Source organism: Anticarsia gemmatalis, chromosome 9 (assembly GCF_050436995.1).
Source record: "Anticarsia gemmatalis isolate Benzon Research Colony breed Stoneville strain chromosome 9, ilAntGemm2 primary, whole genome shotgun sequence".
Taxonomy (NCBI): domain Eukaryota; kingdom Metazoa; phylum Arthropoda; class Insecta; order Lepidoptera; family Erebidae; genus Anticarsia; species Anticarsia gemmatalis.
Window position 1 is genome coordinate 1,038,355 of NC_134753.1, and position 27,923 is coordinate 1,066,277.

At 34.6% G+C, this 27,923-nt stretch overlaps 2 protein-coding genes across 2 annotated transcripts; one reads left to right on the forward strand and one right to left on the reverse strand.

Moving 5' to 3' along the window:
• Positions 1 to 7,770: 7,770 nt before the first annotated feature.
• On the reverse strand, positions 7,771 to 19,406 carry Mad (mothers against decapentaplegic homolog 1). Its single transcript, XM_076118709.1, has 3 exons — positions 18,936 to 19,406; positions 15,834 to 15,995; positions 7,771 to 15,481 (listed from the first exon to the last, which is right to left on the reverse strand). Exons 1-3 carry the CDS (start codon positions 19,041 to 19,043, stop codon positions 14,483 to 14,485), a joined length of 1,269 nt encoding a protein of 422 aa, XP_075974824.1. The 5' UTR covers positions 19,044 to 19,406; the 3' UTR covers positions 7,771 to 14,482.
• Positions 19,407 to 20,137: 731 nt separating this feature from the next.
• Positions 20,138 to 27,822, forward strand: Stip1 (Stress-induced phosphoprotein 1). The gene is made up of 7 exons (XM_076118708.1): positions 20,138 to 20,325; positions 20,404 to 20,853; positions 22,208 to 22,667; positions 24,651 to 24,851; positions 25,343 to 25,539; positions 26,625 to 26,750; positions 27,070 to 27,822. The coding sequence occupies exons 1-7, from the start codon at positions 20,317 to 20,319 to the stop codon at positions 27,247 to 27,249; spliced, it is 1,623 nt and encodes a 540-aa protein (XP_075974823.1). The 5' UTR covers positions 20,138 to 20,316; the 3' UTR covers positions 27,250 to 27,822.
• Positions 27,823 to 27,923: the final 101 nt, after the last annotated feature.

A 27,923-nucleotide genomic window follows, 5' to 3' on the forward strand; every position in this document is an offset into this window, starting at 1 on the left:
TAGCTTCATGTCCGAAACCTTTAAGAATATGCCGGAATAAACAATCTTGATCTTATTTACCGAGGAGTGGCTTCCAGATATTTTAATTAGCATCGACATTTACATTCTTTGAATACTTTAATCGTCCTCAAGTATAGTATAACAACTTAGTAGAAAGCCTTGTATGCAAGGTTCGACGCTGGCGAAGGGTCGCAAAATTCAGAATTTAAAACATCGTTGATTCATAAGCGTGTGCATCTCTTGCCCACGACTTTGTTCATGTGAAAAGGTTGCTTGGGATAAAAATAATCTTAAGCGTTAATCCAGATTGTTAACTACCTGTGTGCCAAGTTCAAACCAAATCCGTTCAGTAGTTTATTAGTGAAAGAGTAACAAACATACATCCATTCATCCTCACAAACTTTCGCTTTTATAATATAAGGTCGGGGAAAAAGTGTTTTCGCATTATAGTGTGTATGAACTTGTAATAAAATCTTTTCTCTACACAAAAAAGCTCGATTTGTGATTATTGAAGCCAAAGAGATTTTATTACAAGTTCATACATACTATAATGCGAAAAGACTTTTTCCCCGACCTAATACATAAAATATCAAAAATGCAAAAATTGCTTCTTAAACTTCGTTATTTGACTAAAGTAAAAAATAGTCCTTTTGTATTTTTTGTTATAATACGTTTTGCATCTCAATGCTCACGCAAATCGTCTTAATATTTAGGAAGTACAAACAACCGAGTGATAAATAAATGAGTTGATCCCTTGAGGCGGTTGAGGCACCCACAAGTTGATCTAGATGCCTCGAGCAAGGCCAAGTACGACCAGTCCCTCTCCGGCAAGAATAGTGTAAGAGCTAGCGTGTTTGCAACTAAATGTAATTAAATAACTTGATGTAGAGTCGTGGAATTTTGTGTTTAAAATAATTTAGTAAAGTATAGAATATTTTTTTCCAAGTTTTTGAACGGATGATCAGTGTGGTCGACCCAAGGCATAACTTCTTTCTCATTCCAAGAGAAGGAACTAAGCTTGTCTTAGCTGGCGCCTTCCACACAAGTGGTCGGTCGGTTCAAACAACAGACCAATGGGTGTTCAAAGTTATGTTTATCAAAAGTAATTATTACTTGCTCTAACCGTGAAGGAAAACATCGTGAAATAATGCTTGTCCTGCATATCAAAAAGTTTATTAGCCCGCACTTGACCAGTTTGGTGGAGCCAAAGCCCCTCGCTAGGGAGGGGACCCTTGCCCAACAGTGGGATATTCAAATGTTAAAAAAAAAAAGAAATTAAAAACCAGGAGATGAGAAATATACCATTTTTTTATACGAGCTTTACGGAGACTTAAAATTAAGGAAGCCAGTATATGTATTTTAAAAGTATTTTTCAATCTTGTTTCATAAGGGAACACAAGTTTATTACAAAATTATCGAAGTATGTAGTAAAAGCAATTGCATTATATAACGCTTAAGTTGTACGCAAAAATGTAATATTGTTTCAAAACTTGTTTCCCACAAAATGTAGATTACTTTGAAGGGAGTTTTAAGAAAGAAGATATTTATTGACAATTAGCAAATAGGTGCCCTTAGCGTTCCCATTTTAATCTAGAAAGCTATCTTTACATAATTATAGACCATATAGTGACGTTAGTGGGCCGATTCGTATTATATAATCTAGCTTTATCCATAGCCTGTAAGGACAGACAACTAGAATCAGCGTATTCAGTAAAAAAAAAACAGATCAAGAAACGACATTAATCACTGTTATCTTCCCCTAAATGATTTGTCTAATCTTGAAAACATGATACACACATACATACTATACATAAAATGACTCCTTGTTCCTCAATATCAAAGAAAATTTGGTAAATACAAATTTTATTTAATCTGATATTCACAGTACACTATATCTCAGACTAGTATTGCATGTTAGACCGCGACAACAGACCGTAGCTGTACCTACTACATGCGTACAAAGGACACGACCACATCGGCGCATTGCGCTCACAAACTTTTATTATTCTATTTTGTTAAGTGGGATGACATGGTTTATTTTATATCTTGTTATGGGACATTGTGGTTCGGAATATTTTGTGATAAAGAGAGGAAAGAGGTCTGGATGACAAAGGAATAGGGAGTAAGGAGTAGGCTTAGTTAGACTATTGTTAAACAAGAGTCTTTAGAAAGCTTGAACATTAATTTCACTTGAAGAAGCATTCAGTGGATAAAAAAACATTGTTAATAGCTATATTTTACACAGAGACGAGGCAAGCTTAATTCTTATTGACCTCACAGCTATAGATGTTTCGATAAATGGGAGGAATACGTAAAAACTCTAATGTCTATGGCTTCATGATGTATGGTAACTGTCATAATACAACGACGAAGTTGGCTCTATGCGTTTATTGTATTAATATTTGCTAGATTACCTGGTAAAGCTTCTTTCCTAACACATAAATACTGTAGCTTCAATGAAATTAATGCCTTCAGCAGCTTGGTTCTTTGGTTGTCTTACAATCGATGGCAATAGTCATTGGTACGGCATTCAAAACATAGCCTATAAATAACACAAATATATTACATAAGCAAAGATTTAAATTGACTTGTAGTAATAAGGAAACGTATAAATAAATTGAAGACATTTCGCAGGTATGTAAGGTGAACTTGTAATATAAATACTAAACAAGATTGACTGAAATGATTTATTAGGTTCAATTACATCAAATGTGCCGCCAATTACAGACTTAGACGTCGTGTATAGTGTTAATTACCTTATTTAAGAGCTTGATTATGCATGTCATATTTTTGTTATATTTTTTTTTGTTAAAACCTTTTTAGGAGTGTTGTGATAGGGTCTTGAATTTTAAAGGTAGGTTATTCATTTCATTGTCTTTTTTTATAAGGTGCACACGGCATATGCGATCCCATCGTGGCTGTTTATTCCCATCTGCCACCCCTGAGCTTGCCACCGGGGTGGTGGTTGGCACATATATGTGGCGTTTACCACCCAGGTAGCCAATAGCACCTATTAAGTTTCATCTGCCCCCATCGCTATAGTACAGAGGTTATTTCGCATTTCCTATTCACACAAACATTTGTCCCGGGTGGGATTCGAACCCGCCACACGCGGCGCTACGGTTATTGCAGCTTGGTGAGAAGCAAGGTCGTATGCATGTGAAATTAATCACTTTATATTTAAATTATCATCAGTAGCATCAATTAGTAATATAATTACACATATCCGGTTATCTATTGACATTAATTTAGTGATTTTATTACGTCTATAAATATGTAAGTATTACCAAAATTAAGTTCTCGGTTCTCATTAATAAAGAATGTTACGATAATTTGTAATGATGGTGAGAATCTAATTTTCTGTAAACTAATTTGCTAATAACACGATGGCATTGACTTAATTTTTATATTATTTTGCTCAAAATTTTAGGCAATCTACATAAAATAATTTAAAAGTTACGAAAAACGATTCAGCGTAGAAACTACGATAACTTATTTTCAGAACAATGAAATGTCAAACTCCGGCTATAGAAAATTGCAATATAGGAACCCGTTAAGGTAGCCCCTCATTTCCTGTTCCTTTTACTGAAACACTATTACAATAATCCCATTATTATCTATTGATCAACACTTGTACTGGGTTCCCATAGGGATAGGTGGAGACCAAAAAAACGCCACTTAGTACGATCCTTACAAACTTTCTTTGCCTCACTCACATCCATTCATTTTGTCTTAATCTAAATTGTTTTTTAATGTTATCATCAAACATTACTACTAAGTATAGGAAGGCAATACGATAACATCACAAAATCGTAATCATATAACCAAAATTCTTGCATTAAACTCAGATAAAATTGCCCAAGAAAACCAAATTAAAACGGTGATACAGCCCAAATGGTGCACAATTAATCACTGCGTCTAATTTATCTAATTAGGATGTTACTTAACTGTTGCAAAATATGATATAATGTTGGATAACTGGAGATAAGTTACGTGTAATGTCAAACTTTACACTCTACTTAGCACTACTGAGTGACCTACGGTGGGCCTACGACCTACATACATGATAATAGCTTGGAACTAGTGACCACATCTTGCTTCACCATTTGGTTAAATTAAGAGCTTATTATTTTAATACTAAGGGTGCATCCTGACGGCAAACTTGTCGCTTCTTGAAGAATAAATCGTAGTATTAAAAGGACAAGAAATCGAAACACACGTTTAGACATTCAGTGGCTGGTTCATTGAAAAGTCACATTTTAGAAGCCGCTATTTCATTTTCTTAATGTGTTAAGTATTCCAATGGACTAGGTGCCGGATATGTATGCGTAATATTCTATTAATTATATAAGAGGAAATATCGTATAAAGGACTTGACTATACCTACACTAAACTAATTTGGAGTTTTCAAAACAAGTTGGGTACACCGGTCTGCATGCAATAAGTATTGCTAGAATCTTTTCTGAGAAAATCCCTCTATCGAAATAAGCATACACTACAGACTGACCCTTTTTTAAAAGGTACCTAAGACAAGTGGAAATATAGTAGGTAGGTACCTACTAGGTATTGCATACATCGTTTAGAGTAGGTAATCCCTGTCACCTACATATGGAAATTACCAGTTACTTAGGTCACTACTTATATTTTGAGCATTGACGAATCTGATTGTTTTAGACGTCAATTGGTGTTTTCATCGTAAAGTTTGCCCTTTTTGACTACTACATTCCGAAGAACGTTTTGAAATCTGCGCTGAAAATATTTTCAATATCGTCGATCGAAAATTGTAAGTGTGCGGAAAAATGGCATTCGGATGTTAACATTTTCATGCAAATATTTTTTACGACTTTCGACGTGACTTAAAGAAACAGTCGTGTCTACATCGACTTATTTTTTATTTTGGCAATAATGTCCGATCCTATGAAAATTTAAAACGTAAATAAATAGAGTTCTATCATGATTATTTTTCCCTCACCAATGAAATTCCTGAAGGTCGTCCAAGGTCACCAGTTGTGTCCGGAAAAATTGATGCTGTGCGAAAATTAATTATGCATTTTCGTTTCCTGATGCATCAAAAGAATAACAAAATCCTAAACATTATTTCCACTCTTAGATATAAAATATTAGGTAACAACATTTCCCATTAGAAGATTTTTTCTAAATGAACCAATTTTTTTTTACAACAATTGGGTAAGGCCCTCGCGCCGATTAGCGCAAATAAATGCTTGAAAAATCTATCGTTTTGCTTCAAAATACATGTATCAAATCGTGATAGAACACGGATCTAGGATCTATGCGCATGAGCCGAAAAATAAACACCAGTCGACTTTATGGGTGCTTTAAGATGAACCAAATCCAGAAAAAGTTATTCGCGCTTGAAGCATTTCGAAATAAACGGTCCCTTGATTTTTTATAAAAACTTTATCACTGCACAAAGTGCCTTCAGAAAAATTTTGAATGGTTAATATTTATTGATTTACAACCAAAAATTTGCCTAAAGTCTGGTTTGAAATACGGAAAAACCACAAAATCCTACAGGTCGAGTTCTATAGAAACAATGTCAGCCTTAACGCCTCTTGGTAAACAACCGGCTAATATGTGAACGAAAAAATCGAAGGAATGAGTTTCTTGCCATACCGTTACAGTTTGACATCAAATGACTTTATTTTAATCAAAAACGTCAACAGTAAATACCGTAAACATTAATTTTTCATTGGCTCAAGTAACAGGTTATGTTTTTAAACACCATGTTTTTGAGGGGTCTTCGGGAAAGAAAAAAAAATATTAAAAAAATATTTCGATCGCATAAAAATCTATCTAGATCATGCAAAAGAATACCCGAGAACACGATAAAGTAGTTTTCACTCACATATTTACCGTTTTTCATAGTTAGGCTCAAAATATAAATAGTGGCCCACGTATTATCCTGTTATATCTTCTCAGAATGAAAACAAACAAAAACGTAAGTAGTCACAAGGTTAGTGAGAGTCGTTCCGTATAGTGACTCATTTCCGTCAATACCTATAAGTACTGATCTATCTGCGTCATTTTATACTAAAGATTAAATAAAAGAACATGCTTCCACTTATGTTTAATGAGCGTTAAACTGGTTGAATGGAGCATACAATTGGATTTAATTGCGCCTATTTTAAGTTTAAAAATGTTGATCATTGGGATTTCCGACAGTAAATACTAAGTACAATAGGTTTTAATAGATAATATCTTAAACTACAGCGAATTCTACAATTTAGGGTAGCTGAAGAATTGGTTTAAAAACCTAGTAGGTAACTCAATAGTCAAAAAAATTATGCACGATTTGGGAAGCTAAGCTATAAAGTTGATCAACCACTTGCTTTAAACATCATTACTAGACGAATATTTTTATATTTTTATTTATGAGATTAATTAACGAAGCTTCTTCTCCTTATTTTTACTATTACTTATCAGGGATCACCCGGTTCTATCGCTAGATTTGCTAGCTCGAAATCCTATAACAAGATATTGTTTTAAACCTTCACATAAGTTATGCATAACTAAATACAAAACTAAGCCCCTTTGGAGGCTGTGATTTCAATTTTAAGACAAACGACCGTGTAATTCGTGGCAAAATACCCAGTAGGTACATATTGAAACTGTGAAACAATATGTAAAGTAGGCACCTTGTACTGTAGTACTACGGCCATTGTTATTCTGATCACTAAATGTCCTTAGACGGACATCGGATTTACTCAATCGCCCAATACCTACGGTATAATGGAAGTTGTTACACCAACTTGCTTTGCAATGAGATGCGAAATTCTGCCTAATACGGATTGGACCACAGGTGTCATTTTGTGGTAAAGGTGGGGTGAGACATTTTCTTTAAGTTGTAAGTCCCGTAAATCTCTCTTTTTACAGAAGAAAAGAATAACCACTCTTTTACATAAGGGTGGTTATTATTTTCTTCTGTACGCAAAACTACGGATATTTTGTTTGTTGTCCTACTAGTCCCGTAGTGGATGGGTTGTTATTGTATTGTAACAGATATTGCTCAGATTCGACTGTCGTGTCTAAATTCTGATATCGTATACATTTTTCGAATTTTGCGTTCAAGAAACGGCAAAAGAAATATGAAAAACTAAATAGCTGTGCTGCGTAGTGTGCCGGGTTCAACAATAAGTGTAAGTAGACCACAAAGAATTGCACTGGCTCAGCACTGATAGTTAAATTAATCACCCACGAATTAATCTAAAAATCAGTGACTTTTATCTGGACACATGATTATGGATGGTGCGGCCCGGTCTGGGTGTTACCTACTGTAATAGATCGAAGGGAAAACATCTAAGTTTCCAGCAAATCACTTCTATCTAACTTCACAATACCCAATAATCGCCAAACAATACAGCCTTTCGCGCCAAATTTTCACCGCATTGAAGTGCAGTGCGCGTGCGCAGGCGGCCATGACACCATCGACATTTGTATTCGCGCCACATACGAAACGGTAACCGATAATTGCATATTATTTCACTTGTTACACGTTATATGATTTAATGGCACGGTTTTTAGTTCCTATGTTGCGACAAACGTTATACGACTGATGTTGCTGCAATTTAAAATGGCAGGAGGTTGTCAATCTTAATGTTCGCTGTTTTGGATGTAAATCCTGAATGGTGTAATTTGGCTTAAGACAGTTGAGAGAATAAAATTGCATTTTGTTTTTAATAAATCGTGCCTTGAGAAAGTTTTTCTGAAATAAGGGAGTAGGTAGGAATAGTGTGAAAAAACAAATGGGTATATCAATAAAAGAAACTTTATTAATTGCTAAACAGAGAAAAAATATACTAAAAATTACATGAACAATGGCTTCTATGCGCTTATACCTATCTTACTGTAAATAGAGCGAAAGGAAATGTTCACAATTTTGTACACCGCGCCCTTCATCCATTGTGACGTCATTTGACACCTGTCAAATGTGACAGCTGTCATTTTATAATTACTATTTCATTCTGTATTAAAAACTATTTCACAAAATTTCCAGTATGGCATTTTATACAAATATTGACTAATATATTTGTATGTTTTAACTTATAGACATTTTTTTTAAGATATAATTTATTTTTGTTTTTGAGAACTTGTTGATTAGTAGATAGATTCTATAACATGTAAAGAGATAGAAAATGTATAAACGAAATCTTTTTCTAAATAAACTGTCCAATAACAAGAAATAATAAAAACAGTCGTAAGATAAAGATAATAAAACATTTTTTTTGCAAAATTCTTTTTTACCTTCTTATAAATTCTGATACATCACGAAATAAAAGTTTTGCATACATTATCTATCACTCTCAAGTTCTTACAGGATCTACGTTACGTCACATTGGATGAAGCGGCGTTTTCCAACACTTACTCATTATAAATCCGTAATACCAACACGACACTTACAACTCTGCACAAATCAACAGACATTTCTTTATATTGGATTTGACCACATTTTATAAATTATTCATTTCATACTTTAGGCACAAAGTTCTGCAGTTTTAATTCCAAAGACATCTTCTAAAGACTACCTAATTACCCTTTTTTCTACAGAAAGAATAATATATGAGTAAAAATATAATTTGTAGATATTTTTCGTTATTATCAAATGAATAATAAAAACCTTTCTATTATAATATATAGAAATTCTTTTTTGTTCCTGACTAAGAGCTAGAGCTACGGAGATGTCACTAGAACGAGATGCTGTGAAAACTTTGTACGAAAACGAAATTGTGAGCAGAATCCAGTAACAAAAAAAAATTGGACAATTTAAACGTAGTTAGTGTATGACAATAAGTATTTAGATAAAGCAATATAATTTTTCAGGGATCATAGCATATGACGTTCTTCGGCCTCTGCCTACTTACTAAAACTAGGCGCAGTTATGACGTATTAAAAATTCAATACTCAATATGTCATAAGTGTCATAAACCCAATAACAAAATTACATACCGAAGACTTTCGCAACATCCTATAAGCATATCATACAAATTATAGGTGCCACATTTCATACATATCGTAACTGATCATTGCACTGTATCATTTCAATCAATTACTATAAAGTTATCGTAACTGTTGTTAATTATAGATCATTTACACTATAGTAATGATTACTTTCCGACCGCTGCAACTGTGACGCCATCTAGCTAAGAAAGCGGAAACTAAAAGCATTTCCTTAAGATTCTTTTTTTGTAATGTTAAATGAAACGCTGTTTAAGTAGTAATGTATAGATTAAACACTTGATTCTCGTGTTTTAAATATTTCTGATAGGAAATAAGCAACACCAAGTTGCTATTGAACTGTTTACGTAAGCAACCAGTAGCCTAGCAATCTGGCAAATAATCAACAGAGCTTTTGTAAGATCAATATCAATCTCATTCAATTTTCAATACAGATAGTATTTAAAGCTCTTTTGTTTAACTCATGAAATATGGAAAACGTTTTAAGAGCTCATTATTTAAAACCATCGATACTTTTGCTAAAAATCCAAAATAACGCATGTATGTACATACATGCCTACTTCCCATAGGGGTAGGCAGAGACCAGAGAACGTATATTTAAACTAATATACCCAAAACAGCTAAAACTTCCAAAACAATATGAAAATGTGGTCAAATCCAATATAAACCTGTACAAAAATATAACAATGAGCACTGGACGCGTCACGCTATATACAAAACATATATCACTCGGACATCGAACACTGAACACACCCCACACAGATGCACATTATGTTACCATCATTATATTAGTATACTGTTTTCAATGGATTGTATTAAATTAACGGATATATTCTCATTACCTTTAAATATATAAGTTTTATAGTCGGCGTGACGTGAGACGTGAAGTATTTTTACCAGTATTATCTGGGTATTAAAATACTTATATACTGATAAAAAGAAATCAGATGAAAATGATTAAAATTTTTAGAGCTTAGTAAAGACAAAATTATAGTTCGTCTTAATGCGTCTTTGTGCTACGGAATCGGAGCGTACGGGATGTCAGAATAAGTTCCTTTGTATTAATTTCTATGGTACTGCGTCCACTGGATCGGCATTTCGGCAGCTTAGAGCTGGCTTGGCTACACACATCACCTATTTCTTTTTCATCAAAATTTAAACCACAATTCAATACAATCCATTCAAAATCATATTTAAATATACATTTTAATATCATCAGCTATAAGTTTACAGATTTCTACGGTTTAACAGACAAATATGTCAAGTTATGTGTAAAGTAATAACTTAAACCTTTTACCCTCATACAAATCACATTACACGATTTTCATGAAAATTTCAGCAAGACTTTTATTGCTGGACTTGTAAAAATAATAATTTCAAGTCCTCTAAGGAAAACAGGTTTCAAAACCATATTTTACTTGATTCGTTCATGATCTTTTGAAATATAAAACGTTATTATACTTTTAAAAGAAATTTATTCATTTAATCAATAAAATTCGATTACATAATTTTATTTCTTAAGTTACAATATGGTCAAAATGAGGTACACCTATTACTTTCCACACAACTTCAAAAAAATATGATTTTCAAAAAAATAAGGCATACAAATGGTATTTATACTAATTACGTGTAGGCACTATTATAATCATGGTCAAATTATTATAAAAACGTTTTTAATAAAAACAAAAAATGCAATATCTCCGAATATATGAATACTCTGTTCTAAAGGGGAGTGTAGAACGGATACGTATACGTACGTGCACGTGTACGTTCTGTACTCCCCTTAAATAATAATAAGGCATATATGTCAATGTTCAATATAAAAAGGCACTATATATAATAATATATAATTGCGTGTATGTTTGTTACAACAAGCTTATACGTCATTTATGTAATAACACTGTAAATGAAGATTGTATACTTCGCTACTGTATACTAAGGACAGCTGAAATTCTATATGGGTAGTAGTAAATATTATTTATAATTCTTTATAACAAGACACGTTATAATAGCACTAAATATTTATATAACAACTAGCTGACCCGCGCAACTTCGCTTGCGTCACATAAGAGAGAATAAGTCATAATATTCCCTGTTTTTGTAACATTTTTTACTGCTACTCTGGCTATCCAACAGTAAAATAATTTTTCAATTCGTACCAGTAGTTCCTGAAATTAGCGCGTTCAACCAAACAAACTACAATTTTATAATATTAGTAAGTATAGATTTCAGGACAACGCATTAAATATTTTTCCTTATTTTTCATAAATACATATTTTTATTTTTCATTTTCGTATCATGTTTACTTGAGTACCTAACCCTAAAGACCTGAAGGGATCTGAAGGTGTTCCTTAATACATACATAATTATATATTTTTGTATATATTTTATTCTTCATACAAAATTTCAGCTGGCCGTGGACGGTAATACATGCAATAAAATACTTAGGCACAATTTGACAGGCCATTTGGTTATCAGAAAATCTGTTTGCATGAATACAGTGAAATACCGCTAATGTAATTTAGAATATTTATATTTTTTTAACTTTTATACTTTTAGGAATATTTTTACTCTCCTGCCATTATTGTTATAGAATACTATCAATTCTTTCAGCTAGTACGCCCTAGCCATTTGCACTCACCGGTCGGTAAACTATCTGTGGTTTAAGCAACGTTTGGCGCGGTTATCCCATAGATAGGTGACCGCATATTTGAACTGGGCGTCTCCGTGCTTCAGAGGGCACGTTAAAAGTCGGTCCCGGTTGTTGTCAATCAAGATAAGTCGTTAAGCCACGTCAAAGGCCTTCGGGCAGCTTGAGCAAATTTAACACTAGGTAGACCACTAACGATACGATAAGCAGAATAGATGTCGTGGTCGTTACGTCTCCACACTAATCAACAATTTCCAGGAATGCCATATCAATTTCCAAAACTATCTTGTTTGCATTCTATACCAACAGTACGCTTTATTGAATACCTCTTTTTAAATGAATTTAGTCAGTAAAAATACCAATATTTTTTCACTTTTACTTAGAATTTGGTATTTCACTGTATTCAATATATTGAGTCACTGGATTATCGGCGATTGCGATACATCGTGTATGGCACAATTTTAGTGACTGTTTCATTATATATGTTATAATATACAAATACATATATTTTATATGAAAATACTAAAAGCTCTAGTAAGTAAGACCTAAAACGAGATAAAGATTGTAAAGAAAAACTGTTCAAAAGTACACTTCATTTTTGTGTGAGCATGCAATTAAAAAGAGTGGCCGTGAGTTTCTTCTTTCCGAGGTAGTGGTAGATACAGTAAATGGACTTTGACTGTTAGACAGCTACTCTAACTAAAATGCCAAAAATGCTTTATTGTATGAAAATACTTGCTTATGACGTCACAGGCAATTCTTTTTTCTGTTGTCTTATTTAACAAATTTCAGCATAAAGGCATGCTTTATTTTAGCTGTAAACATTTAAGATGTATCTTTATACCAACACGAATATTTTTTTATAAGCATTTAATAAAATACCATATTGTAATGATCATCACAATAAACTTTTCACCTTATTTGTCCATGTTTTACAATCTTTATCTCGCTGGCCTTACTGTGTTAACCCTCTAGTCCTCAATAGCAACAGGGTTATAAAATATATATTTATTTGTTCTATATACTTCGCTATGTTAGTAGCAGTTTATAAAGCAATTAAATTATGGAGCACTTATGGTGGTGGAAACATATTGAATGATTATTTATTCTAAATCACATTGAAATATACAGATATTGGTGAATGCTGTTGGGGTCAGCCCACACCTAGACGCGACGCGTTGCGATGTGGTCTGCACACTCGCAAAGAACGATTCAACATTTTACTTTATAATTTACACGAAAAGATACACATTTCGTTGTGAGAATTCAGAATACGCCGCACGCTGCAGGGCGACGCCGCGTGATGTCTCGTGGCGTAGAGCGAAGCAATATGTCCGTTTTAGGCGTTGTTCAATTTTACAAGTATTACTTGTATGAATAAACTAGTTTTACTAAGTATGTCTCGCTACATTGTTATTTTGAATCAAAATAAATAATCATTCAAAAGGTCGTAAAGAAATTGAGACTTATACATTTCATAGTCAAAGCAGAGTTATTAGTCAATGCAATATTTCAATAAAAATATATAAGTTTAATCAATTCAACTACTAAGGCTTGGGACATCCAACAATCGCACTTTTTGAGGAACTAAATCTTTTCTTATTAATATTTTGAGATCAATCACATACACTTTACAATGTCCCCAGATTTGGTTTGTTTTAGAAACTGTTACTCCTAAACTACTTTAACTTTTTGTATTAATTTTCGCATCTGAATTTGTGGGTCCGAAACATTTAATAAAAAATAAAATTTACAATATAAAATAAATTCTAAGATAATTCAACATTCAGATTTTACAATTTACATGACAAAATAAACTCCGTCAACTTTTTGATGGCACGATTTAAAATTACTACCAATATAACATTATTTTCGACGCTGGCAACACTGACTGTTTGCACTTCGACCCTGCATTACACAGCCTAACTCATTTTGGCCATTTATAATTTTCTATACATCATCACAAGCTGTTTCCTTTACACCTTCCTAAAAAATTCTCATTCTTCGGTGTCTATTTTACCCATATTCAATCCTAGTAAGGATGTACCAACCATTTTTTTCGCTAATTTAAAAAATACCACGTGCATTCCATTAACAAAATACATAAATACCCTCATGAGATATAATTTCAGTTACCTCATTGTGACGTGCTTTCATCGTCAGTGTTGCGAGGTCAAAAAATATTAATCGGTAGGTATAAATACAATTACTGTAGATAATTATAATAGAACACATATCCATCACTATCCTATGTCAAATTGAGTTCTGTGGCTCACTTTATTTTAAATATAACGACTCAATATTCTCTCTTCTTAAATACATACTGCATTTACTATAGATGTTATTAACTGGGCAATAAGTTTGAGCCACAAAACCAAAATCATTTTAATGTTAGTTAAAAAATAAAAATTGCATCATACTAAATCTAAGCTATATAAAGTATATGAAACTTACAAATATATGTCTTACTACAATATATTTATAATATACTAAATTACATAATATCATCAATATCGTACGAATTCATGGCGACCTTACACATTTGTGCTTGACATAACCAAAAAAAATGTTTTTAAGCATTATGTACACCAATAATATCTTTTTACCTTGTCATAAATTATATTGACGAGTATAGTAAACCTTAATGTCTTTATATAATTACGCTAAAATTACGTTTCGATTGGACACATGGTTTGAGCTGCATAATGTAAAATGCCAATTGGGGCGACACGAAACATAAGAGATACTATTAAAAATATTCTGTCATATAAAATAGAAAATGCAATTGAAATGATTTTAAGAAGAATTTTAATACCGGATAACCAAATAACGGTGGGACGTCGTGCGCTGGACACGCGGCTAAGACACGGAGGAGATGGCGTTGTGCGGGGAGCCCATCTGAGTGAGGACCTTGTCCAGCCACTGCAGCGGCCCGTGGAGGTGGATCTCGATCCAGCAGGGGGTCGACGTCACGTCCTGTCTGTGGTACTCCGCCCCCCAGCCCTTCACAAACGACATACGAATGGTGCACATCTTCGTGAGCTCGTACACCGCTTCGAAGCCGTGGTTTACGCTTTGAGATAACAGTTGCGCGAACTCTCTGTTGTTGAAGATCTTCAAAGAACATCCAGGGGGTATCTTACACACGGTTGAAGGATGGAAGCCGTGGTGATGGTTGCAGTTGCGACTTTGTACGAAGATCGCGGCGTCGGACAAACACTCCGCGTAGACCTCACCGCCAACATAATAAAGATGGACTCCTTTCCCTATGTGACGTCTGGTATTCTCTATCGTGGAGTTCCTGTTGACATTGCTGAGCTGTCCCAGGCAGAACCTGTCGCTATTGTTCGAGGGGTCCGTGAAGCCGTCCACGACGACCGAATGAGAGTTGCAATGGAATACCTCGCCTACACGGCAGTTCAACTCGTAATAGGCTACTGATGCCCAGTATAGAGGTTCTTGGTACGACACTGGGGCTACTTCACCAGGAGGTTCAGTGTCATCTGAAGGTGGTGAATACGCTGGGGGTGGCGTATCAGGGAGTTCAGAACTGGCTGAAGGTGGAAACCCTGACCCGGAGTACGAGACATTATGGGGCATGGAAGGCTCTGCTGTCCTTTGGAATGGTAGCAGAGAATGTCCTGGGGCGAACTCTGAATGTCTTGGAACTAGCACTGGGGGTAGCACGGGGCTTTCGACACGTTTGTAGTGGTAGGGGTTGATGCATACTTCCTTCTGTTTGGCGCTGAAGGGGTACTGGCAGATCTCCAAAGGTTTTAGCTCGTGGTGGCTCTGCAGGTCAGGCCAGCGCCACACACGGCAGTAGATAACGTGAGGAAGACCTTTGCGGTGTGACACCTGAAATGTTTAGGATAGAAAATTTGAGTCTGGCTAGCATTAATCAAAATAAATAATCTGAAAAAAAAATGGTTGAACCACTCATTGGGTTTCCTTTGTGACACTCAGTTCTCAAGGATATCTCCTAAATGACAGTAAAACTGGCAGTTCTTGACCAATATTGGTTTAACACCTTGTACATACTCATCTGCTTTTTTCTCAGTATTTGGTTAAATGGGAAGAATATGCCACAGAAACAGACTAAACTACTGACTAAAAAACACTTGAATCCTCATAAATAGAACTATAGGGCTCCCCCGGTTTTATCCTGGCATTTGTCCTGAAAAAAAAAAGTATTTTGCAAACCACTGACCTGTAACCTTCCATCTAAAGACCTAGGTATAGTGACACACTTGGAGGGCGTGCCAGGACACGACAGCGCCCTCTCTAGTTCCTCAATAGCGCCTTTCCGTTTCTTTAGTTTCTTCACTAAACTGTCTACTGCTTTCTCTGCCCATTTCTCTTCTTCATCACCCTGCGAAAAAAGAACAAGATGATTAAGTAAATGAAAACATTGAGGATTTTGTGGATGCTTTTTGTGAGTTCAAAAGTACAGTAGACTCAGACGGAAGTATTCAATAATTTCGACATGCTTCGAAAAGAAAGGTATTCTGAATTTTACTCATTTATTTTTTATTCTGAAAGTAGGTATAATTCTTCTACGATTGTATCAATGATTGATACCAATTTAGGCAATATGTGATATTTCATCTATGTAAACTTGAGAGACCTTTGCCCATCAGTGGGTTAATAACAAGGACAAAATAGAAAAAAAGGAAACATGAACCTTCATTAATAATTTACATGACATTTGTATTGCATTATTAATTCTACTACTCTACTAAGGAAGGAAAATAATTCAACTCTATTTATCATAGATTCAAACCATGTGTAAGGTTGAACAGGTGCGGGTAAAATGCATTATAAATACACTAATCAAAATTATTCCTTATCACTTAAAAATGATCTTTAATGCATCTGAATGGTTGGTTGTAGGTATCAATTATAATATTAGTTTGTGAGTAGAACTAGGATGTTTGAGGGTGACAATTATACCATAAAAACCATAAGGATTTTTATGAGATTTGGTAAACAGAGAGTTTATAACTCAAAGTAACACATAGGATACTTTATACTTGTGGAAACCTTTCTGTGACAGGCTTGTCAAAATTTTTTATAGTCATCAAACTTTTCTTTGTTCAGCAAATAAATGGAAAATAATGGGTATGATTTTACATATTCAATCACTATCAAAATTTTTACACATTCTTCTGCTAAAAGCATGAAAATTCTGATGTAAAGCAGTCCATAATTAGCCAGTTTAAACTGTAAGTACTGTGTGTGGTCTTAAACTCACAAGAGAGTCACTAAACGTGTCAAATGCAGTGATTAATCAGACACCAGCATAATATAATGCTCTCGGAATACTAATAAGGAGTTTATTGCAGAGTTGAATTACAATTTTAATGTTCTGTATCATTGGATGCATTACTTAGTACAATGACTTAAGTTAATGTAATAAATTTTTGTTGTAGGACTGAAATATTTGTTTGGAAGTAATTATATATACATAAAAAATATATATATAGGGATAGATAGAAAACAGGGAATAGTAGTAGTTACATGTTAAAGTATTAATGTTCCAGTTAGGAGTACTTAGCCATCGTCATTGGAGCAGGTGATAATTATTCAATTTTATACTTTTGGGAGTTATTTATATATCAAGTACAAATAATACCCATGGTTTCTTATAATTTTAGTACTTTTTCATGTAGTTTGTCTTGAGTCTTGAGACTTCAGCAACACACAGATAAGTGCATAAGCCATCATTAAGTTAGTAGAGACTCCAGTTAACAAGTAGTTTGGGGCAACAAACAAAAGTTATTTTACTCAAACATGTCACTTCCTGTATTCCAATAATAGTAGGAGTTTAAATAACACAACAGTAGTAAAAGAAACCAATATTTATAGCAGCAAACAAGCAACATGATTCACCATTACCTAGAACTCACCGATGAGGGCACATGACTCATAAACTATTACATATTTATATTTAAAAATACACTTTATCATAAACAGGATAAGGAATTGAAAATATTGACAAAATTTTACTTGGAATTTGTGTTATAAAAAGTTTGGTTGATTATTTTGTAGGTATGGTTTTAAGTATTGAATGTTAAGGAAGGAATGCCTTATTTTAAGACTGTTTTGAAGATTATGTTTTACATATTTGATTTCTGAATCAATTGTGTGTGATTTTGAATGCTGTAATGTTATTTAACTGTATGTTTGATGCAGTCACCTTGCCACTACCTAATAACCAATGGGGCTAACATGTATCGCAGTTGACAACTATTTGAAAGACACTGAGCTGCACATGGTTTTCTCTCTTAGATTATAGTGATTACCCCTGATGTCAAAGCAGCAATGTACTGAATAGTGCCCATCAATTTGACATACACTAGTTGTTAACTGAGATATGTGATAAGCATACAGGTTTTTTAGTGATGAGTTTTATAATTTTAACTATTAAAAATGTCAACATTTGACCTACCCAAATGAATAAATGTTTGATTATAATATAAGAGACAAGCCTTTTAAGTCATAAGCCTGCTTAGGCTGTAAGATGTTTTTGAAACTGTTCCACATGGATTATATGTAGATATGTAGTTATTACAAAGAGTAGGTTCCTAAGTTTTTCCACCTGTTATTGGTAAGTATAGCAGATAAATCCAGCTAATAATAATGAAGTTTGTGAGGATCGTACTAAGATGTGTTCTATTGTCTCTGCCTACCCCAATGCGAAAAAAGCATGGTATTATGTATGTATGTATAAATCCCTTAATATACAAAAGAAATCACATATCACATACTTCATGATCAAAAATGTTGCAGGAAAGGGTGCATGTAAAAAAGTTGCTCATTAGGATTAACTAATCTCTTATCATGACAACAATAGTACCCATTGCAGGACACTGAAATGCAACAACTGATTTGTATCATCGATGTCCTAGTGACTATTATGAATGAGATATGTATCATACCACTTACAAAAGCACCTAATGTAAACAATGCAATACATTCACATCAAACCAAAGTTATGACAGACACCTGTTTGTCTCTACATCATAGTGTTATGCAGCTTCGAGAGCTGCTGTATGTCAAGTCTGTGAATGGTGTGAGCCTGATTTTTAATGAGTCTATAAAAGTATGTATTTAGAAGCATATAAGTTGGTTTATCAGTTATCTGGTTACCATAGTATGAGCTCTGCTTAGTTTGGATTCAAGTGACTGTGTGGGAGTTGACAATGATATTTATTGGTTTAATTATTAGAACTAGTCTATCTAGCTTCTACAACTAAAGGTTCATTCAAAAGGAAATACCACTACTGACAACTTGACATTAAAACCTTACCTGCTTCCATCCCAAAAGTTTCTTGACAGCAGGACTTGTAAACGAGAACAGGCTGTTCAAGCTGGACATAGGCCCACTGCTGGACGATTCACCATCATCCGTGTCCATGGTTACGGCCGCACTCGTACCGCGAATGAGTCACCGACAACGGGAGCGCGCGCCTCCCGCCAATAATCACTCTGTGCCACCACTCAAACCGCCATCGATCACAACCACCACTTGGTATTCCCCACGACGTCTAGGAACCAATTACGAACACCACAAAATAGTGATTAACGTGACAGGCGTCGGTTCAACTTTATGATTTACGACGCACAGATATACGAGTGTCACGGCTCCATTTGCACAAATCACAAGTTGTATAACCCTGTAGCACCCACCAGCTCGACTTTGTAAAAGTAGAAGACAGGAAAACTGTGCAAAAATAAAATAAAACACTCGTCAAACTGCACAGGACAGCTCAGGAGACATTTTGCATCACACAGATAAAATATTATTTGTTCAGGGTAGCCAATCGCAAAAATAACATTCTAAGACGTTATTTTATAATTATTTTCGAAAATCAATTGAAATTGCAAGTAAATTATTTTGCGGCCTTTAATGATTGAAGATTTAATTTAGTATAATTAATAAAATACTCCATAATTCACGAATATCGATCAAATACAAACGGCAAACACGTTCCTAATAAAAATACAAAGAGATTTAAGAAAAACTGCGAAAATCAATACAAATCAATTTAACGTGAATATTCAAAGTAACAGCGAGTGAGTTGGATTAACAAATCTATAAAAACGTCTTTAAATAAATTGAAGAGGAACTTTGCCAAAATAGATAGGTAATGTAAAAAAGTCTGAGCCTACAAAATATTTTCTCCAAAACCAAATGCTTTAGATTGATTGAATATAACTTTGGAACAGTGTAAAGTATTGGTTCCAAAATAATTGATTATAACATCAAATAAAACTTGTAAGATATTTAATACAATAATGATTATATCGGCGTTACAAATATTGTGATTTAAAACAAAATAAATATCAATGCTATTAATACGTCAAAGCCAACATCGGAAGAGGACAGATACATACAAAGTCCCTTTGTGCAAAAGAGATGTGTAAGTTCATCGCAGTTCATTTGACATCACCGGTAAAAATGAGGATATGTACGAAATACAGTATCGGGAACGTTCTACCTATCGCATTTTGGCGAGAAATTTCTCGAATTTGAAGTGTCATTTCCAGACTTCGTGTTGCTTGTTTGAGCTCTGCGAACAAACTAGTGAAAAAGAGAACATTGTGAAGTAAATACGTCTGCATTTTACTAGCAGTTATTTTATTTTAAGTGTGCCCTTGTTATTATCAGTTGTTAGCAGAAAACAATCATGGAACAGGTAAGAGGTTATACCGATGCTTTGTGATTAGAAATTTTGAATGAAGTAGTTTATTTCGAACACTGGTATGGTTTTTAGGTGAATCAGTTAAAGGAGAAGGGCAATGCGGCGTTATCGATGGGGAAGTTCGAGGAGGCGGTGCAGCATTACACGGACGCGATTGCCTTAGATCCTAAGAACCACGTTCTGTACAGTAACCGTTCGGCTGCTCACGCAAAGGCTGAGAACTTCGCTGCCGCGCTCGAAGACGCTAACACAACGGTCGAAATAAACCCTACGTGGAGTAAAGGTTATTCGCGTAAAGGTGCAGCGCTAGCATACTTAGGGCGACACGATGAGGCCATCGCAGCGTACGAGAAGGGTCTGGAACTTGAACCTGGTAATGCTCAGTTGGCTTCTGGACTAGCAGAGGCTAAGAAACAGGCTGAAGAACTCAAGGTTAAGACAGAACAACTGTTTGAGAAGCTCAGAGCAAATCCTGTGACAAAAGAATGGTTGAAAGACCCTGAATATGTCAAAATGGTTGAGGTAAGTCTGCTGACCAAATAATTACAATTTATAAATAATTCAGTACAGGTTTTGGGCTTCACAATATCATGAGTGTTGTAACTGAAATAAGTTTACATTTAATGTCATATTATATCTAAAAAACAAGTCTAAACTCATTTTATCATCATAAAAATTTAATCATTTGATAAATAAAACATCTGTTTTAAAATGCCCCTTTCTGGTAGCATGAACTTAATGTTCTGTGGTAAAAGAAAAACAAAAAGTATAAGTTTATTGTAACCATCAGTAATACATTCAGAAACACCACATTCTGAATTAATTTCCATACATAAATTAACATTTTTATTGATTTCATTATCCCAATCTTGAGGTAAAATCAAGTGTGACCAATTAATAAAAATAGCTGCCTAGCAACAAGACAGGTGTACTTTTGTTTTTTTTTTTTAATTTTGTACCAGTCTAGGCAGTCTTTAATACTTATAAAAAATATTTAACAACAACTTAATTAATAATGATCCATTTTTAAGAAGATGTAAATAATTATATTTCTTTATACACACATTATCATATCTTGTTTTCATAATTGTGACTACAAACCTAATTATCTATATCATATTATTATACAATTTAAGCCACATGAATTTCATACTTCAATGTATCAAGTAGACATCATTTTCAATGCTCCCTAGGGATTTCTAGAATATTCCCAAAGGAATCAAAAGCCAGACAAGTCAATATATTGCTTACAGTCTTTCAAAGTTAACCTATTTATGTCAATGAGCCCTATATAAAAACATCAATAGTACCTTTGCTTTAGCACAAGCCAAGTAAGAAAGCATTAATGTGATTTATACATGGCAGATAATGTATTTTAATTTAAATAATCAATCTGCCATTTATTTATTTAAAATCCTTATTTTATTTAGATTAGATTTAGTTATACTTGAAATTAATGACCATGTCATTCTTATAAAGCTACATTACAATGCTTACAAAGGAAAACAAATATGACACACATAAAAAGAAAATAAAGTACCTCTATAAATGCAAGTAATTTTCTAATTTTAGTTTAGAGAGTTATTTTGTCTGAATAAATTTTCAATGTATTTTTTTTGTAGTATGCTTATATACCCTCCATGCTAAATAGTATAAAATTGTATTGTGTTTACATCTTCATAGCTGGCTGTAATGTTCAGTTTGGTTACTGGTCATTATTTGAACTGTAACCTTAATAGCAACAAAGGACTGTAAAAACTAGTGATAACTGCTATCTTATAGCATAGTGAATTCAATCTTTATCAGACAATAGTTTTCAAACCAATTTTTGTATAGTAACAGCAAATAAATACATAATTTTTTTCTCAACCCACAGAAACTAGTCCAGAACCCGTTTGATGCTCAGACTCTTGGTGCCAAAGAAGACAAGCGTATTCTCACCACAATCAGCATTATGTTCGACCTTAGCCTACATATGCCCATGGACGTAGACCCACCAACTCCTGAGAGAAAGCCTGCAGAACCGCCTAAAAAAGAGGAAGAGCCACAGAAACCAAAATATGATGACTTACCCGAGCATCGGAGACTAGCATTACAAGAAAAGGATGCTGGAAACGACTGTTACAAGAAAAAAGACTTTGATAATGCGCTTAAACATTACCAAAAGGCTATAGATAGTGATCCTACAGATATTACTTTTTATACCAATATGGCTGCCGTGTATTTTGAACAGAAAGAGTATGAAAAATGTATTAAGGAGTGCGAGAAGGCTATCGATGTGGGAAGAGAAAATAGAGCAGACTTCAAATTAATAGCGAAAGCTTTTACTAGGATTGGTAAGTGATAATCCATTCTATGATCTCTAAATGACTCATACTGTATGTGAAATATAAGATGACTCATATAACTTTATAATGTCATTCTTACACGAACTAACACTAGTATGACACCATGACTTACAACATAACAGCTAGTGCAATCATATCTTTAGATGGCATCATAGCTGTCTTTCATGGCATGGTTGTTGGTTCGATTCCCTCTTGGAACAAATATAACTGTCTTACCAGCTCTTCTTTTCTACCGAACTGGCGGTAAAATCAGTTACTTTTATTTGATAATCATGAGTGTTTTTATTTGACTGAAATGCAGCACTGATTTTGTGTCAAATAAAGATTTGCCCCAGTGCAGCAGTGGAAGTGGAGTGGTGACCACATTGACCACTAACACGAAAATTTTATTTTTTATCTCAATAGTAACTAGTAATACATATAATTTAATATACATTCAATATTATCACTAAGTTCAATGATCTTAGAGATCAGTAGCACAGTTAATCAAAACAATTTTATCTCTCCACCTCGTATATTTATATGTATGCTATATTAATAGACGATATTTACGTTATTAACCTGTTCTTGAGATACATTGTTGTACAGTCTTATGAATGAGTAATAGGTAGATTAAGTAGGCTTCATATAATAAGACATGTTAGTATAGTCTAACAACTTGTTACAGAGCTTTATATGCAAGGTTCGCGACTAGTGGAGGTATAGAACCTTCGGGATTTCAAGCTTCTATGCTTGTAGAATTATACACCTGATGGTTGCCTCAGTTCCTAAATTTATATTTTCTTCTCTAGCTAGATTAATCGTACATGAAAAGGTTCTCTACTAAGTTGTTGTAGTTCTGTTTAGTCCTACATGCTTTGAATCAGAGGTCGAATTTAGACCCAAGTTATCTATATGTGTGATATTAGGTATATGTAGCCAATCCAAGTAAAAGACTTTATCCTGCTTCTAGAAGGACACGGAACGATGATAAAATAAATTGCGCCTGTAGTAATTTACATTCTTAGTCAACTATTATTTTCTTAGAACATGAATCAATTATGTCGACTTTCTAACCAGTTTTCCTATTATCTTTTCCTATAACTTAGGTAATATTTCAAGGAAAATTACTGAATTATTAAGTAATGTTAGTTTAAACGTTAAATGCGGTGAGCCTATCATGTTTTTGAAGGTCGTATCCTGGCTTACATTGCGGTTGGCGTCGCGCCAGCTACTCCATTTGAATATATATAAAAGATATTAGTTTAATGTAAACAAACAGGTTTATATTATTTTAAATATGGGAGATAATTTGGATAATAGAGTGCTAAATGTAGAGTAATTTAGCGCGAAAGATTTTATGAAAACAGCATATTTTTTTGCTAGTTATATTATGGGGAGGAATTTTTATAAAGTATTTTGAATTCTACAAAATTACAGGGACATTTTAAGGGGGCTGTTTGAGTAAAATTTACATATAAACTTCACACTTATTGTGCAATAGTAAAAATCGCGGTACAATTTGATTTACACATTACAGTTTCGATTTCCACGTGAAATAAATAAGTTTTTAATTAAATCTCAACATTTGCATACTAAATGTTAAGGTTCGATTACAACAAGCATAACTTTTAAGGATCGTACATTGATCTCTGCCTATCCCAATGGCAACATAGCGTGCTTTTTATGTATGCTTGTAATATAGTTATATTGGGGAAAGTTACATCTAACAGTCTCAATTTACTTATTTGTCGTATGGTTAGTGGTCAAGGTCTCGAGAGGCCTTTGACATGATTTAACGACTGTTATCGTAGTATACAACAGCTAGAGCCGACTTTTTACGTGCCTTCCGAAGCACAGAGACGCCCACCTCAAATACCACTATTCGGTCACCCATCTATGAGATGACCGCGCCAAGGGTTGCTTAATGCTCGCAATAAAAATCGGCGAATTGGTATAAAAAAGTCTGTAATATGAATTTTCGTTCCACAGGTAACGCATACAAAAAGATGGAACAATGGAAGCTAGCGAAGACATACTTCGAGAAGTCAATGTCTGAGCACCGCACTCCTGAGATCAAGACGCTGCTGAGCGAGGTGGAGCGGCGGATAGCCGAGGAGGAGAAGAAGGCGTACGTCGACCCCGTCAAGGCAGAACAGGAGAAGGAGTTGGGCAATGATTACTTTAAGAAAGGTAGGTTTTGCACTGGTTTTTAAATAAATTTGTATGGACAAAGTCACGAAGTGACAATAAGTGACAAAGTCTACCTTGATATTTTTTTTATTGAAAATCTTTACTTTTTGTTGCATGTTTGTTGTTAGTGATTATCTAGTCTTAAATCACTTTTATTACATATACAAATAGATTAAAAAATAATAAAAAAAAAGATGGAAAGCCCGCTACGCGTCGTAGTAAATTTTTTCATTTCGTTTGCCTCATTTTTATACATAAAAAGGCGTAACACATAAATAAATTTTAATAAGCTAAGTAAATATGCGATTGAAACTTTTACCTCTAAGTTCAGTCTTAATAAGGGATCATGACAACTTTCCCACAAATATGCAAATTGGTGTCTAATTGTGAAATGAGAAGACATTCTGGTATTTATGTTAAATACCTGTGACGAAGATGAAGAAAATCATCTCTTTAAGATGATTTTCTTATCATTCTTTTCCCTATTTCAGGCGACTACAGTACAGCAGTGAAGCACTACACGGAGGCGATAAAGCGTAACCCGGACGACCCCAAGCTGTACTCCAACCGTGCCGCGTGCTACACCAAGCTAGCGGCCTTCGACCTGGGCCTCAAGGACTGCGACCAGTGCTGCAAGCTCGATCCTAAGTTTATCAAAGGATGGATTAGGAAGGGGAAGATTTTACAAGTTAGTAGTAGATAAATACTTAAATAATATCACGCATGTTATGTTCCGCCATTAAAAATGTTACTTCTCTGTATTTGGGGGCGTGTCTACTGCCGTTTATTATACCGGGCATGTTACCAAACTCAGGGCTTTTGGTTGAGATTCTTATCATTAGAAAAGCCTAATAGCTCTTTGCTCAACTCGGAATTCGAACCAGAGATTTTGCCCGGAAGTCGCATAGACTACCGACCGCTCCGCAGAGGCAACTATGTACTTAAATCACTATAATCAACTTTAAATTATTTTATGGTTTCTAAATAGTAAGAGGTTTTTGTCATGAAGTGAAGTATAAATCATTGATGATGTAAGAAACTGCTACCAAAACTACCGAACACACATAGGTCACAACGTAAATTAAACTGCAAATTTATTTTAATAACAAGAAATGACATGTCCGCATGACTCATCAGTTTTTGTTCGTCGCCGAATTATATTGTAATTGATCATTTTATCATCTGAGTAAATTCATTTATTGTATGTGTAATAAATACTATATAAGGAAAATAATAAATTATATCTATGGATTTTCTTATTTCCTGGTCTTACTTGACTTGCATCATTTGAAGAAAACACGATTAATTGACATAGTGCTACTTAAGAGTTTATGAGTAGTTTGCTCTCGTTACCTTAGTAACATCTACCTGCAGTCTTCCTTAAGAATGCCTAACATACTGTGTACTGTTAATTACTATGAGCTAGGCTCAATTCACACCGGGTAGCAGAGGCCGGCAGCGATGCGGGGAGCACTTTCAGTTTAAAATAATTATAAACTTTATAAACATAATTGATTGATTCAGAAGCTCTAAGAGCGCGCCGGCTTCTCCGCCCTTTAAGTGACACTCGCGGACCTCGCGGACTCATGGACCGCGGTATCGTGCCCGTCCCGGTTAGAATTGAGTCCTGTTTTTTTTGTGGGGAAATGCGTTACGTGGAAAGTGGAAGAGGTTTTTGTTCAGGGTATGCCCCTGAACAAAAACCTCTTCCACTTTATAAATCTTAATTATTCTTACGAAAGCCATCAACATTTACCTTTGTTTTCTGCCCAGGGTATGCAGCAACACTCGAAGGCCCTGACGGCGTATCAGAAGGCGCTGGAGCTGGACCCCAGCAACGCCGAGGCGCTGGAGGGGTACCGCGCCTGCTCCACGCAACTTAACTCCAATCCTGAGGAGGTAAGTGCTTTTACTACTACTAATTTTAGAGTTCTTTTGGTAAAATACTCCATTGTCTTTTGGGAAAGTCTATTAATCAAGTTTGATGATGTCCTGTGTGTGTAAATAGAGGCATTCTTCGTCCAAATCCGGAGTTAATTTACCTTACAACTAGTAGTAAAATATGCCACTTCATAGGTTTTGCGAAATAAAGTTAATCAACAGATGATTTGATAACTGCGAAATTGTATATCTAACATGCCTTACATCACCACTTACCACAAATAATTAAGGCTGTGATGTGATTTTTCTGTGAAATTAATTGCCATTCTTTATCCAGGTTCGTAAACGCGCGATGGCTGACCCAGAAGTCCAACAGATCCTCCGCGATCCCGCGATGCGTTGCATCCTCGAACAGATGCAGCAAGACCCTCATGCCCTACAGGACCATCTCAAGAACCCAGACATCGCCGCCAAGATTCAGAAACTTCTAGAATCTGGCCTCATCGCCATTCACTAACCAGCGTGCGCCTTATGGCTCTTAGGAATACAATATCAATTAGTTCCCGAACCGATCAGAAAAACTACCGATATAGTAGATTCCTTATGTTGCTGCCAACCCCTAGGACTGTTGTGTGATGTAGGAGATTGCTCATGTTTGAATGTAGGAATAGAGCAAGATTTTACATTAAATAAATATCGCATATCCCAGTGGCCCTTATCGACAGTTTTTCTTATCGATTCAGCTACGAATTCAGAGTCTCGTCATCTCGGATACTTGTGGAGATCGAGTAACTGTTTCAAAGGATTTTCGCCTACCAAACGTTGAACTTAATTAGGGATTAAAGTCGTCGCTTTTTTACTGTGATTTTACTCAGTTAAAGTTTTATGCTTGTCTCAAATTGTAGGCTTGTGGACCATTCCAAAGTATGCTTTTTCAGTAAGTGCAGTTTGGATTTTTTTGGTTTTAGGTTTTATTATAGCGTACCTACTTAATTTGAAGAGTATCTTTATGCAGATATACTGCCTGAATGATGGAATTTACATTAATAGCAATTTTTGTAATTTATTCAATAAAGAAATATGTAGGCAATATTTTGTTTTATTGAACACTGTCCTAAGGATCAGAACGTTGATGTAAAAAGCAGCGCAATGTGATAATTATTTTTTGACTGTTTTAGATGAATGATTAGT